The 14,198-nt window shown below is 44.2% G+C and overlaps 1 protein-coding gene across 8 annotated transcripts in view; it reads left to right on the top strand.

Annotated features, from left to right (window-relative positions):
* The window catches only part of RIPOR2 (RHO family interacting cell polarization regulator 2), a 1,323,029-nt gene that overhangs the window by 1,043,726 nt on the left and 265,105 nt on the right, over positions 1 to 14,198 (top strand). For 5 of the 8 annotated variants that reach the window (XM_069613633.1, XM_069613632.1, XM_069613629.1 and 2 more), the window contains exons 12-13: positions 10,835 to 10,964; positions 12,922 to 13,068. In XM_069613633.1, coding sequence (XP_069469734.1) covers positions 10,835 to 10,964; positions 12,922 to 13,068 — 277 coding nt within the window. The remainder of the gene's footprint in view (positions 1 to 10,834; positions 10,965 to 12,921; positions 13,069 to 14,198) is intronic. The other 3 variants (XM_069613635.1, XM_069613634.1, XM_069613630.1) reach the window with 2 other exon arrangements.

Raw genomic sequence — 14,198 nt, 5'->3', positions numbered from 1 at the left:
TACGGTCGGATCTTCCAGCCTTCTGGTTCCTCGCGAAATGGCCCCTTCATTTGTTTTTGGAGAAGATGCTTTAAAGAAAAAGACCTCCGGTAGGTTGACTTTACCTCCCTCCTTGTTAATGCGGGAGTTAAAAATACTAAAGTTGCTACCGTTTTGATCCTCAATCAATTCATTTTTTTGCTGTGTGTGTTCCGTTTGCGTCATCTTTGCCATCCCTCCCTTTTTTTGTTGTTTATTCTCGATGTTTCCATCCATGGTTCTGGTTTGGTTACCCTCTGCGCCCCCTGCAGCTTTGATCGGGGATTTATCTTTGTCCGTTCTTTGTCTGTTTTGTTCAGCGGCACTTATATACACTTCTAGAGATATGAGTTTTGTATGCATCATTGATATTAATACTGCCTGATCTTTTATGATTTCGTTGATGGTTTCATAGAGTTTACAGAAAGGGTGCAAAGCAATCGTAAGCGCAGACATAACCGTGGTCATATCCTGTTTTTTTGTTGGGGTGTCTTTTGGCGTCATTTGCCGTTGATCACTGTAGCTTTGGCGCCTGTTCGATAGATTTAAGAATGCTTCTTGAGTATTTGCCCTTATCGGTGAATAGGATTTTTATGTAATTGGTAAATGTTTGCGTGGTGTCCCAAGGGGATCTTCTTCTGGTTTTCCTTTCTGTGTCGTTGTGGTATTTCAATTACACTCCATTTCGGGGGTTCCCCCCTTGGTTGGTGATGTTCAATGATGGTTTGTTTGCCAGCAACTATGTTCTCCTTTGCAGCCTCGTTTTCTTCCTGTATAATGCCAGAAACCCCACTAACCCCTTCTAACGGGTTCTGCGTGGGGCTGTCCTTATTGGCCTCCGGTGGCAAACTGTTGGTGCAAGACGGATTATTTGGAGTCATGTGATTATTTGTTATTGTCTTTCCAGGACTTTCCGTAGGGGGGGTTGAGCACTCCATAGGGTGTGGATTGTTTTTATTTTGTGCCTCTTGTTGTTTTACTAGAGGTTCCATCTCATACGCCGAGGTGCTGGCCATTTGATCTACATCAGGTTGTTTACCCCCTGCGGCTAGCCCCGTTTTCCTCACTTTTGTTGCTGGGATTGGTTCCTTTAGCGCTTCGAGAATCTCTGCATCCGAGAGTTCTTCCAAATGGTCGTGGTTTCTTTTCCCAAGGTTGTTTGATACATAGTTTGCAGGGTTGTGGAGCGCTGTCTTTTGAAAAAACGTTTTGATTGATGATACTTGCGATTTCTTGTATTTATTCAGACGCCTGTGGGCTGAGTTTATTCGCCCTTGCATCCGAGTACTTGACAGAGGTTTGGAGCCTTCTTGATTATCACCCTGAATTGCTTTGACATGTGCTGCATCTTCCTTGAGAGGATTGTGTTTTCCTTTCAATCGCTCTGGGTTCGTGGCCACTTTCTCCTTAGAAGAGCCTTGCAAGCAATCTCTGATGTTTCAGGTGTCTCCTTTTCCTCCCCCCGACACGTGGTCACACCGAACCTCCGAGTCGAGAGCCGCAACACACCCGTTCCTTGACAACAGAGGCCCCACTCCGCCATCCCTAGCTCCTCCCTTCGGGCCGGGGGCGGCGGCACCTCGCTCGCTCAGCGATCCAGCAGTCACTCCGCCAGTGCACAGAAGCGAGGGAGAGGGACTTCCCGCCTCGGTAATCGAGGCCGCCTGATGGGTAGGTTGGAGTTCCTCCTTTCACTAGATTTTGTGATTTTTTTCCACTCGTTCTTCTGTGGGCGCGAAGTTCGTTATCGGCTTCACTGGCGTCTTCATTGGGGCGCTGATTCGCCCCAGTCCTTTGTCCACAGGCATTTCGAGCACCTCGCCCGGCTCCGCCTTGGGATCACTCCCCCTCGGCGCCCCTCTGCCGCCGACGGGGAGGATCTTACCACGGGCAGTTCAGGCCGGCGCTCAAAGTCCGCGGTTGCTTCCTTAGCGTGTTGTTGCCGCCGTGCTTTGATTTCGCTTTGCTCCAGTGCCTCAGCCCTGCCACCATTTATCTGTACCGTAGTAAAAGATGTTGTTTTTGAGAATCCAGGGGGCGACAAATCACCCCTTCACTGATGACCCGTGGAAGATAGGCTTGGCGGCGCTGATAAGAGCCGTTTTCTCTCGGCTGGCTGGCCCTCTAAGTGAGCAGACGGAGGTGCCTTTGAGCTTCTCAGGCAACGTTTGTTAGTTTCGCCTTCCAGTTGTAGAGGTTCCGTTGTTGGCATTATAGCTAGGGAAATGTTTAAAGTTGCCGGTTGAGACATGTCTCTGCAGTCCTTCCGGCCTGACACGGACTGCACAGACTGCTCCAACCTCAGCGACAAGCTCTGCGGCCGCTCTGCGGCTCCCAGAAGTATTTATAGTCCTCCCACACTCTGTAGCAAGGCAGTAGAAAGCAGACTGGATACAAAATGGAGCAAGAAAACGCTAGGTGGAGAGCTTCCTGCACAGACTGCTCCAACCTCAGCGACAAGCTCCGCGGCTGCTCCGCGGCTCCCAGCAGTCTTTATAATCCTCCCACACTCTGTAGCAAGGCAGTAGAAAGCAGACTGGATACAAAATGGAGCCAGAAAACGCTAGGTGGAGATCTTCCTGCATAGACTGCTCCAACCTCAGCCACAAGCTCCGCGGCTCCCAGCAGTCTTTATAGTCCTCCCACACTCTGTAGCAAGGCAGTAGAAAGCAGAGTGGGTACAAATGGAGCCAGAAAACGCTAGGTGGAGAGCTTCCTGCACAAACTGCTCCAACCTCAGCGACAAGCTCCGCTGCCGCTCCGCGGCTCCCAGCAGTCTTTATAGTCCTCCCACACTCTGTAGCAAGGCAGTAGAAAATGCTAGGTGGAGAGCTTCCTGCACAGACTGCTCAGCGACATGCTCCGTTCCCATCTGTTTTTGAACAGCCTAATGTTTACCTGTTTAATCAAAGTTAGGGGCTCTTTCTACACACTGTGGGTTTATCATAAATATTACATTCTGCCCTTAACAATCATTTTTGTTTTCTCTTAAATAATTGCTTTTCACTTCAAGCCATAGCACCTTTGTTAAGCCTTCATCAGTACCGAACAGGAATTTGCAAATCCACCTATAAGCACAGGGTCCTCGACACATAGAAACAAGAGAATTCTAGTTGTTCCTTTTTTACGAGAAACAACCCTGAAGTTTAACAAAAAAAACGTAATTTGTGAACAAATTAAACAAGGCGGGGTGAGAGGGCACCCTTTTTGTGTAGTGGCCTCCCTCCTTTGGCCTATCAAGTCTTGGTTCATCTGTAAGTTAGGTAATGTAGCTCAAAAAAGGCTCTTTTATTTAGTCAGATGCTATTTTAAAGGCAATGTTTCTCATGACTTGGTGTCCCTTTTCAGTTGCATGAATTTCTTCAATTGCAAGGGCATTTTTACATTCTCTTCGATTCTCCCCGTCCTTCTGTAGAAATCTTTTTGTACATTAGTGGTGGTGCTATTCTCTCTAAGCCCATCTTTACAAGGAGCAGTTTTCCGAAGCCAACTGCCCAATCTCAAACAGCGAAATGCAGTGCCAATTTGCTGAGGCACATTGTTTACCTTTTTTTTCTAAAGTGTATCTATGTTTGCTGTTTTCGAAGCTAAAGCTTTTGTACCAATGACCACAATGTGCACAGTGCAGACCCATATTGCAATAACACCAACATGCAATAATGTGTTCAGCTCCAGGGACTTTAGGACTTCTGCGCCCTTATTCTTAGTCTGCAGCACACTAAATGGAGCAACAGGAATAGAACTTATTAGGAACTATTCAAGGCCTTTTGTTTTGCCATTAATGCATTATATATTAGATGATCTGAAGAGGGTGATATCCAGAGATTAGTGAATTGGTTTGGAAATGCTTCCTATTTAAGCTGACGGTCAATGAAAGAATACAGTTCTTCGAGCCCCTTGCATCAAAGGAGTTTTGCATTCTTACTCCTGTTATATTTTCTTCTGCCACACTCCGGTCGTCATATTGTTTTTCTTTCATCACATACTGACAGCCCTTAATTATTCATTAGCTTTGCTTCCTGTCTGAGAATTAGCGTTATTTTATTTTGTATTTTATTTTATTGTACAGGGTTTGGGTAGCCAGCATTTGGCTGCCCTCTTGTTACTGTAGCAAAGTACTGTGAGTTGCGGTCTGTGCTTTGGTCTGTGTGACAGTGGGATTATTGCTTGGCTGGGTGTTGTGGAAAAGGACGCATTTTGTGAGATTTGCAAAATTTGAGGGTTATGGGGCATTCCAAGCCAATAGGGGGATCGAGTTCCAGAGAGTGTGTGCGGGACAAGAGGAGGATTGTCTGCGGGTCGTCTAGTTGCGGGTGAGTTGTGATTTGATCCGGTTGGTCAATTTGTTGTTCGAGGAGGTTGTGCCACCTGGTATGTGGAGCTTAGCCATCAGGTACACTGGTGTGTTACTGGTGACTCATTTGTAGATGGTATAAAACAGCATCCTGGCCTGCAAAGGGAGCCAATGTACTTTGCATAGGACAGTGGTAATTCAGTCACATTTCTGTGTACCTGTAATAAGATGTGTTGCAGCATGGTGGACTACTTTTAGGGGAGCCAAGTCAGCGGCTGGGAGCCCTGTCAGGAGGGAATTTGCCCCATTTATGTGCAAGACCACTAGGGCCTTTACTACGGTCTGGAAGTCATGCAGGGGGATAAAGGGCATGATTTGGAGCCAGGCTTTTTGGCCCTTATTGGCTATGTGTTTCTGTCAATGGTGAAGCCTACGGAGTTTGGTGAATCTGAGTGTTGCGGATGAAATCCTTCTAGACACATATCACTGAGCTGTTGTTGGACAAGTTGTTGTTTAGCTGGGGATCAATGGGGACAAATTCGGTCTTTGATGGGTTAAGTTTGGGATAGGCAGTCAACATCCAGGACTAAATGTCCTGGATGTTATTGGATACTAATTCGGGACTTTTTCTTCAGTCTCATTTTATAGCAATGTTCTTACAAAGTGAACCTCGTCATTGGTAATAGTCACTTATGGGCCCTCAGACATATAGGCAGCTCATTATAGAGTTTATTAGATACTATTGTGCAACATGCATGTCTAAACTCTGCAGCCATTCCTTGGAATATTTCTTAACACACAGTGAATGTGAATATAGACTCTTGGTAATGGCTCTTTATTTAAAGTAAGCCAAATGATTACCTGATTTTTACCAGAAACCGGGGGGTTGCAACAAACATGTCTCTGGATTGCATGATCCCTCAATAGGTTAACTAGCAAGTGGATTGCAGTCGCTGCATAGAAAGAGGTGGTTGGCATCACCCTGAATACCTTTTAGTGCCTTACGCAAACTATAGCGTATGCTCTGGTATTTTCTATTTCCATTTTGATTAATATAGTTAAAAGAATTATTCACGTGCTATCAGACATAAAAGATCAATACAATACAAGCAGCAAAAAGAGGAGCGTTTTTGAACCTCTTCTAAAAGAAAGCAAGGTGGTTAACCCTCTGAGGTAGTGGTTTCCAAACATTTTATGTTGAGCCCAACTTGAGAAAAAATAATGTTGGTGGGTCCCCATCAAATTTCAAAACTCTTTTTAGCATTCAAAGCAGTCATCTCCCATATAAAAGAGTTTGCGCACCCTGGACAACCTCTTGACCCCCTTAAGGGGGCCAACCTAACAGTTAGTAGGCCACCACTCAAAGTTCACCTGGGTCGTTTTTGGCAGCATCCGGTAGCTATGTGGAAGAAGAATCTACCATCAACCTTGTTACGGCCTGCCACTGGGATCACATGGCAGTCTTTGGTTCCTGACCTCATAGAACAGCTGGGATGTATTGCCGGAGTTTACTCTTGATGTATGTAGGTGCCTGACGATCAAGTGATTCGGGAATGATTGCTAAGCCTTTAGACCTATCTCTGACATTGACGGGGAGCCTCAGTGAAGCCTCCTTAATGTCAGAGTTACATGCCATGTCTTGGATGTGTTTGTTACAATTCGAGCTGGAAAGTTTTGAAACACTTGCAGGCTATGCATGAGATATTTGGCTGTTCCACTCAGTATGGAGTTTCTGAAGTTTACTTTAGAGGCAATTATTGCTCTAAGATCACACAGTGGTGCTCTGATTAAAATTGACAAATCTGCCTTAGGAGTCTAGTATAGAAGGCAGAGGGTTTCATTAGTTGATTAACTTAAGAGGGCATGAGTAGATGGGTATTAAACTTCCCATCCAGGTAGTTAACAGTAGTTTGGGGGGTAAGCTTTGTGTTGAATATTCTAGAAGAATGAGACAACTGGAAGGCTCAGGAATTCGATGGAACATGCCTGCTCAGGGCTATGATGTCCCCCAAACATTGCTGTATTGCAACCTGCCATCCTACAACGTTGTGAAATGATTTTAACATTCCAGGAGCCGAGGAGTTGAGGTACGTCTTACCTTAGCTTCACATTAGTCCTATATGTTTGCTGATTCTCGTATCACTTTGCTTCCAAGGAAACACATCAAGCATCTAACTGGGGGATGGAAAATTTGGTTAGGATTTCTATGGATGTTTACAGTGTATACGGCTGTTCCACAACTATGCATACACTCTGCATCAGTGCTGTACACAATTCATAAACCCGTGTTACCTTTCTCTACTTTGCTATATTTCCAGTAGTTAATATGGTGGGATTCTTTCCGCCTTTGTATAATTCTTAAACATCCTTTTTAGTTGACCCATTTTAATTGGCACCTATATGATAGGCCACAAGCATACCAGATCCCAGGAGCACAGTATACAACATAGTCTTCTGAAATGGGATTCTCCTAATCCTTCACAGTAGTAGTAAATGGTAGTACACAAGCTGCATGTCCAGAATGGCAACCATTTACCTTTCACTGGGGGTGAAGTTGAAAAGAGGCGCCAGGGAGGAATCGCAGCTTTCCATTATTGTATTTGCTCTGACTAGTGGATTCTTGGGCAGCCCTAATAAAAGGCATGTATGATCTGATTGAACCCAGTGTATCTCACAATTAAAAATCCGACCTTGCTTGGACAGCATCATGACAACCAGAGTACTATATGAATGCTCTTTGCTCACGATGCTTTCATATACAAAGTCGTGGAAACTAATGAGCTCCCCCACAAATTTAGCAGCTTGGAATATGGCCTAGGGCAGAGCTGCTTGAAAGACAGAAGAAAAATGCTGGTGTCCCAAAAGCCCGAATTCCGCCCCCTTCCCCATTTGTCCACATATATATGCAGGGGAGACCCCCGCAGCCCCCACACCTTACCCCTATAAATGTTTTATTAACTTTACCCCCCACAACATATATATATGCGCACAAATGAGGCCGGGCTTTTGGGCTTTGATCTTTTTTGCCCTCTGTCTTTTTGAGTGTTACCCCTAGGACACCTTCGTGATCTGTATTTCATTCAAATCCGCTCCCTATACCATCTTTGCAGCTTGGAATTCATTTGTCCATCACTTACCTATTCAAAGATCTTCGGGCCCCTTGAGTTTATTTCGAGAAATCGCAACATGTTACGGGTGTTTGTGGGAATAGAACTGTCTGATTCCAAGGCCTCCTATTAGACGGACCTTTGCAAGGGTAAATTAAAAGCACATCAAACCCAGTTTTGCAAACCAGTGATCACGCTCAATTTTAAAAAGAAAACTTATTTTTTGTGTGGTTCCTGCATATAGTGCTAGCCACCTGCAACAGAACAACTACTGACATGAAAGGTATACGTGGATTTGACACTTTTTTCCAGCATTTGGTCAGGGATGCAAGTTCACTAGCATCATGGACAGTGGCAAACAGTCTGCGCGTTCGAAATCATGTCACAGTAAGGTGATTAAAAACAGCCATTTAAATCTACAAAAACAGCTGCCTTAAAGTCACTTTGTTAACTGCAGCTTCCTAGCTCCTTTTTTACATTTTTGTCACATTAAGGTGATTCCAAACAGCCATTTGTGCCAGAAAAAGTATTGATCCTGAGGGAAATTGTTTAATTGCAGCTATAATTATTATAATTGTTTGTTTATAGCGCGCTTAATACCGAAGTAGTTTCTAAGCGCGGACCCGGCATTGAAACCTGTTTTGCTCTGCGTCAGCTTGCTTCCGAGAGGAGCCAATGAAGCAGTTACTGGTATCAAACAAACATCTTTACCAAGTGTGCCTACACTCACTTGATGGTTAAACAATACAGCATGGTAAAACATACCCCTCTGAATGCTTAGTTTGCCCCATTGTTTTCTTGTGTATGAAAGACTGATTTGTTGAAACATGAATAGGGGGGCACATCTGCTTACATAAAAGCAAGAACTGTTGGCTTTGACAATGCTTGCCTTTACCGTTAAAGGGAAATGTCGCTCAATGCATGAATTGGAGCTGTGGGTTTGGAATCTGGTTTTCTGTGTCCAGCATTTGTTAAGTCACACGTCTGCCGAAGAGCCGGAAAGCATTTGGCAATGTTATAGCTTGTGCACGATGCACTAGCATTTGTTAAACTCAATTGTTTTCTTTTTTTGGTTGTATTTATAACGACACGGCACTAGTGGGCCGTACTTCCTCGTCGCCATTGTCAGGCCGTAGCCCGAGTCATACGCCGCGTGCGCAGGCCTCGCTGCAATAACACGCGGGAGCCAGATATGCATACAACCTTCCTTTATTCAACTTGTGGCGGCAACTGCCGATCTCCCCTCCCGACCCTCCCCTTCCCATGACGTCACGTCCTGGACGTCATTATGTTACGGCCGCAACGGCGGCCGGCCCCAACACAACGATGCTGGTGGGCTGACAAAAAGAAAAGCTGCCCAGAGAAGGACATGGTCGCACACAAATTAAAAACAACGTCCGTGCTCCCAAGCAGCATTTCACACGGATAACAAACACTGTGTTTAGTCAAGTCGATTCTGACCAGGCAAACACACCTGCCATACATTCACACATAGCTCTCAACCATTTGTCTTGCAAAGGCGGGTGAAATCACCCGATTTTGTTTCTGGCGGGTGAGACGCCCATTGGAATGAATGGGCGTGCAGGAGGCCTGGCGGGTGAGTCAGCCCTTTGCAAGGCGGGTGACACCCGCCAAAAGCGGGTGAGTTGAGAGCTATGATTCACAGCACTTAATTCGTGTTTTAAAGTAATAGTAATCTAGGACTACCTCAGCAATCCTCTTAAAACAGTTTCTGATTCAGCAATTTTGATGGTTACAAAAATATGAAATGGCCTTAACGCCTTATTAGGGCAATGTTACATTACAACAGAAAAAGTCCTGGAAACGTCAATACAATAAACCGCTGAACGGCACTATGGGAAAAGCTCCCAAGTACATCATTAAAGGCAGAACCAATCATAGTTTATCGAAAAACAATATTCTTATTTATTTAGCCCATAATGGGCAAGAATCCCTAAACCTCTCAAATACGTACAGGAGCTGATGTGGCTGAGCATGATTTAGATCCCAAGGAAGTGTTACTTTAACGCAAGAAACATGCAAACTCCTCGACAGGGCTCAAGCCTTCGGGCTGCTTAGTGTGAAATCCAAAGATGCACTCGCCTTCTCCCTTCCCGCTCACTACCGCTTTCATTGAGCTTAATGCATTCTCTTCCATGGAAGCGAAGTCAAGTCATGAGCTGCCACGGTGTTCCCAAAAATGGGTGGAAATGGAAGAGGCATTCTTTTCTTTTTTATGGTTCGTGCATTTTGCTGGATGCGTGGTCTTATAATGGACCCAATATATTGTTTCTTGCAACAACAAGATATAAACTGAATGACGCCTGCTGCAGTGCAGGACACACTGATTAGCTGCATGTTTTGCAATAAAAACTTTGTCTGTAAAATCCTGCTTCATTGACAATGCATAGCCTCACACTGTACATTTTCAGCATGAAAATATCCTTGGGAAGGTTTGCCCGACCAGGATTCCTTTGGTTTCTTGGGAATTCCACTATGATAGATGCGACATAGCTTGCCTTTCAAATGCAGAGGTCTCTGTTATGCTAGCAAAGGGATTTCAGAACAGGCAAGCTCACAGCAGGCCAGTGGTCTTGCAATATTATTCTAATGGCAGCCCGATATGTAAAGTACTCGGCAACGAATTCCGTCTTGGACTCCCCCAAACTTACCTTCATCCTCAAATGTCACCAGTACTTGCGTCCACTTTCTTCTGAACCACTCAGCAGCCTTTGGTTCAGTCACCCAAGCCACTCTCTTCTCTTGCCTTAAAGCCACGTCTGGCATCACTGCTTTGGCTTCAATGCAGATTGACTCTTTCTTGTCTGATCAGGACCTGAAATCCAGGTCTGGACTTTTCCCTGGCAGCCCGGGGTTCCCCAAGGGTCCATCCTTTCTGCATTACTTTTTTTTACACCTATTATAAATCTTTCCTTCCAACCTGCATTGCTGATTGAATTGCATAACATTTTATTTTTACTGCCGTCTTCCAAAAAGGACTAAATAAATGTCCAGTAAGTTTAAACAGTTATTTTTGTACCTGCCTGTTTTTGCGCACTACCCATATTTGTTACTATGTTATGCAGATAATAATAGGCCACAAGTTAAATACAAATAAACCAGCACTTAAAAAAGCCTGACTATTCAGAACCTGTGGATCTGAAAGTTTACACCAATATTAAAAAAACGTTCAAATCCCAAAGAAACCTCTGTTCAAAACACGGTCCAAATGCCACATTTCAGGAAGACTGGTTTCTATTGTTTAGACTTTTGGCAACTATGCTGTGTGTGTGTCAATACTTTGCCATGTGTACACTTACACAAGTATGTTGTAATATTATAGTCACTGCTTCTGTGCTGCTCCTCTGCTCTGAGTCATTCTCTTGCAACCTAAGAAACGCTGTTTGTTTTGCAGTCCTTTTGATGTCGAGGACCTTACCCCATCCACAGGCAACGTCAACAAAGCAACCGCTATCCAAAGAAGGGTGTCCATCTACAGCCAGGGCACTCCAGACACTCCAACCTTCAAGGATCACGCGTTCTTTGTAAGTCTCACTCTTCGCCTGCATTTTACCTTTTGACGCTGCTTAGTGGCTTTCAGCAAACACTCTCTAGTACACACAAGAAGTCAAACATTGTTCCAGTCTGGTGGATTTTCAATTGGAACAATCCTAAACCGAGTCATCTAGTTCATTCTAACCGCTGGTAACAAGTATAATGGCAGAGGTTCTGGATGCAGCATGGAGTTGGTTAGTCCCTTGAATATTTCCAAGATTTTCTGACAAAGACAGAGAAAAATTCCAGCTCTCCCCATTGGGAGCGGAACTCTTTCTCTGTTGACTTAAAAACTATATGGTTACCCACCTTGTATTCAAAAATGTCCTAGTTCTACATTAGTCAAAGAATTGACTCCCTTTTGTCTCTTCTAAATCGCCTTTTTGGGAGAAGTTCTGAAACAGGCCTTCTTTGAAAGTAGACCATACAGTGTTACAGTGTTTGCCCAGTTGTGACTGCATTAATTTCCACTTCACCAAACCGCAATATTTACCCTTAGGAATAGCATTGCAAATATTGTCGGCAAACTACGGCCATCCATTTCCAACATTGGAGAGTCAACAGATAACTGTGGCTTGTCATGACCATGGAAACAGCGTAGTGATCAATTGTGACATAAAATATCATGTTCACTTCTCAAATTACAATAAAGAAATCCCTGGTGGATGACTAGTGTCTCCATTCAATAGCAGTCGCCGGTGCTGCTTCACATGGGCACCCTGGCATTGTGGGTACAAATATATTCAATTGCGGGAGCCGCTAGGACTGAATGAGCCGGAATTAAAACGTGTGCTGTCAGAGTGACCAGTAGTGGGTACTGAGATCCCGTTGTTTTTTGCTAGTGTGACCAGAAGTCCCGGTGTTGCTAGGACTGCAGCAGAATTGGGCCTTTAAAACCCTGCCTGGTTTTTAGGAAAGAGAGGGTAACTACGGGTAGACTCCCAGTTGCATTGCAGGGAGAAATTCAATCGTCACAATCTGCAGCAATTCAATTGAGCATTTCTGAACCACATACATATTATAATAATTTAGTAACTTTACTTAATCACTTAAGCCAGGTGTCTGCCATTCCAGGGTGGGCTGGAATCCGCTGCCATTCTATTAAGCCACATGCATTACATTATTTTGCACATAGCTTGCCTCGGAAATTAGCATGTAGCAAGGCCTGTGGTTGCAATCTGAGCAAAAGCGCCTTTGGTGTTAACATGCTTACAGTCACAGCCAAATATGCAGAGTTCATATCCAGGAGCAGCGCTGGAAATGGAAATGGTTTACTGTGGGATTCTACAATAGGGGGATTTGAATTGGGAGGCGGAGGTGTGGTTTGGGTAGTCCTACTTTTATGTTTGTGGCCGGTCACGTTTTTTTTATTTTGGAAATCTGGTCACCCTCTCTTTTCTACTGTCTTACCATTAGTCATGGGTAGCACAGCTATAAGACTTGGCAGGGGAGGCGTTGCCTTGCAGTGCATAATTCACATTTTGGGCAAAGACTCACATTTCTCTTCTATGCGAATCCGTTGGCTTGCATTTCAAACACATTAAGAATCGATATTTATTGGTGAAAGCCAACTGCACTGCCTTGAAATTAACCACATGAACACAGTTGTCTGTCCTGCCCCATGCTCTCAAAGTGGCTGTTATTTTTGGACCCATCAATCATTTTGGTGCTAAACTTGCCCCCAGGATAGTAATGTTCCCAAAACTAGTCATAGCGGCCTAGTGGAATTCCAGACGTGTCATACCTCTACATTTGTGTTGAGTTTTATGTAATAATAGTGATCGACACTGCATTGTGCTAATTCCAGACCTCGCCTGTAGCATGTTTATTGCATGACGTGTAGCTTGGGATGCCGTTTTGGAAATACTGTGACCCTTGTGATACGTTCAGGAGTTGTTGTGTATACTCTGCACCTTCACTAACAACCTTCTGCTTCACCTGTTCAAGAAGTGGCTGCACCCTCCTCCAGAAAGGCTGCGACTGTCCATTATGGACGCCCTTCAGGACACGTTCTTTGACCGGCTCCGGCGCAGTCGCTCCTTCAGTGACCTGCCGTCGCTCAGGCTGAGGCCTCGAGCAGGGCTTGAGCGCTACGTGAGTGAGGGATTTATGTGTGGCGAGTAGTGGAGTTAGTTGTGTGGCTTCTCTTGTCCCATGCATGCCCCTTTCTACTTAGTTTTGCACGGCAGTGTGCTTCTCTTATTTGATTTTCTGCTTACAGAGGAAAGACATCCATCTCATGCACGTGGCTGGCCTGTTCTGTCACATGGTCTTGTCATTGACTGACGATTTTGCAGTGTGGCGTAGATGAAAAACCAGTGTGGAATACACACCGATTGATATTCATTATGTATTGTCCACTGAAGGAAGGTTGGTGTGCCCTTTATTTTTTTCAACATCTAAATAGGTTAAATGAATTATTTTTTTAAACATTTTAATCTGATATATTTGTTGAAGTGCAGTTGCTCTTTTTTTTACGCTAAAATATTTGCAATAGCAATTGTTTCACTGCACTGCAGTCTACAATATCGTCACAGAGGGAATTAAGATTGACAATATTAGTAGAGTGACGATAAGGGGCTCATTAGCAAAAGGAAAACTGTTTCCTTGAGTCGTCACGCCCACTATGGATGTGTAAATTAAATATAAATACAGCGCTTCCCAGTTCACAACAGAAAGGAGAAGTTCAAATCGTGTGTGAGTATAAACCATGTGCGTGCTATGCACACTTCTCATGGGCCACTTACTCACACAGGAATTACAACAAAATTGGCAACATCAAGTGAGTGCTGGAGTGGAAAGGGGCAGGCAATGCAAAGATGGTGTCCAGCCACAAAAACAGAACAATCTAACGCAGTTTTGGTGATCCACATGAGGGGAACACCAGATTTTCTTGTATCTTAGTGGGGGTAAAGTACTTCTGTTTCAACCTGATGTAAGTCATGAATTCTGCTTGGCAAATGGAAGGCCACTACTAAAGACTTTTCATTCATTCTTCCCCAAAAGAGGAACTTCTAAACTTTTAAGAAAATACTCTTTTGTGTGTTCGGGTTTTTTTCACTTTACATTTTATCATGTATTATTTACTCTGCTATTTCTGCAGGGTCTACTACCTAAACGTTCCTTGTAGGTGCAAATTGCAGATAGGTGTAAATACACTTTACTGAAGTTACTGAAAGGGTAATCGGGAACACTTCGTTTTTTCTCCAAAATACAAATACAAT

The sequence above is a fragment of the Ambystoma mexicanum genome, chromosome 5p (genome assembly GCF_040938575.1).
Source record: "Ambystoma mexicanum isolate Mex_15411 chromosome 5p, UKY_AmexF1_1, whole genome shotgun sequence".
In the NCBI taxonomy this organism is placed as follows: domain Eukaryota; kingdom Metazoa; phylum Chordata; class Amphibia; order Caudata; family Ambystomatidae; genus Ambystoma; species Ambystoma mexicanum.
Note: the sequence above shows the minus strand (reverse complement) of the source record. Positions and strands in the feature narration are given on the sequence as shown.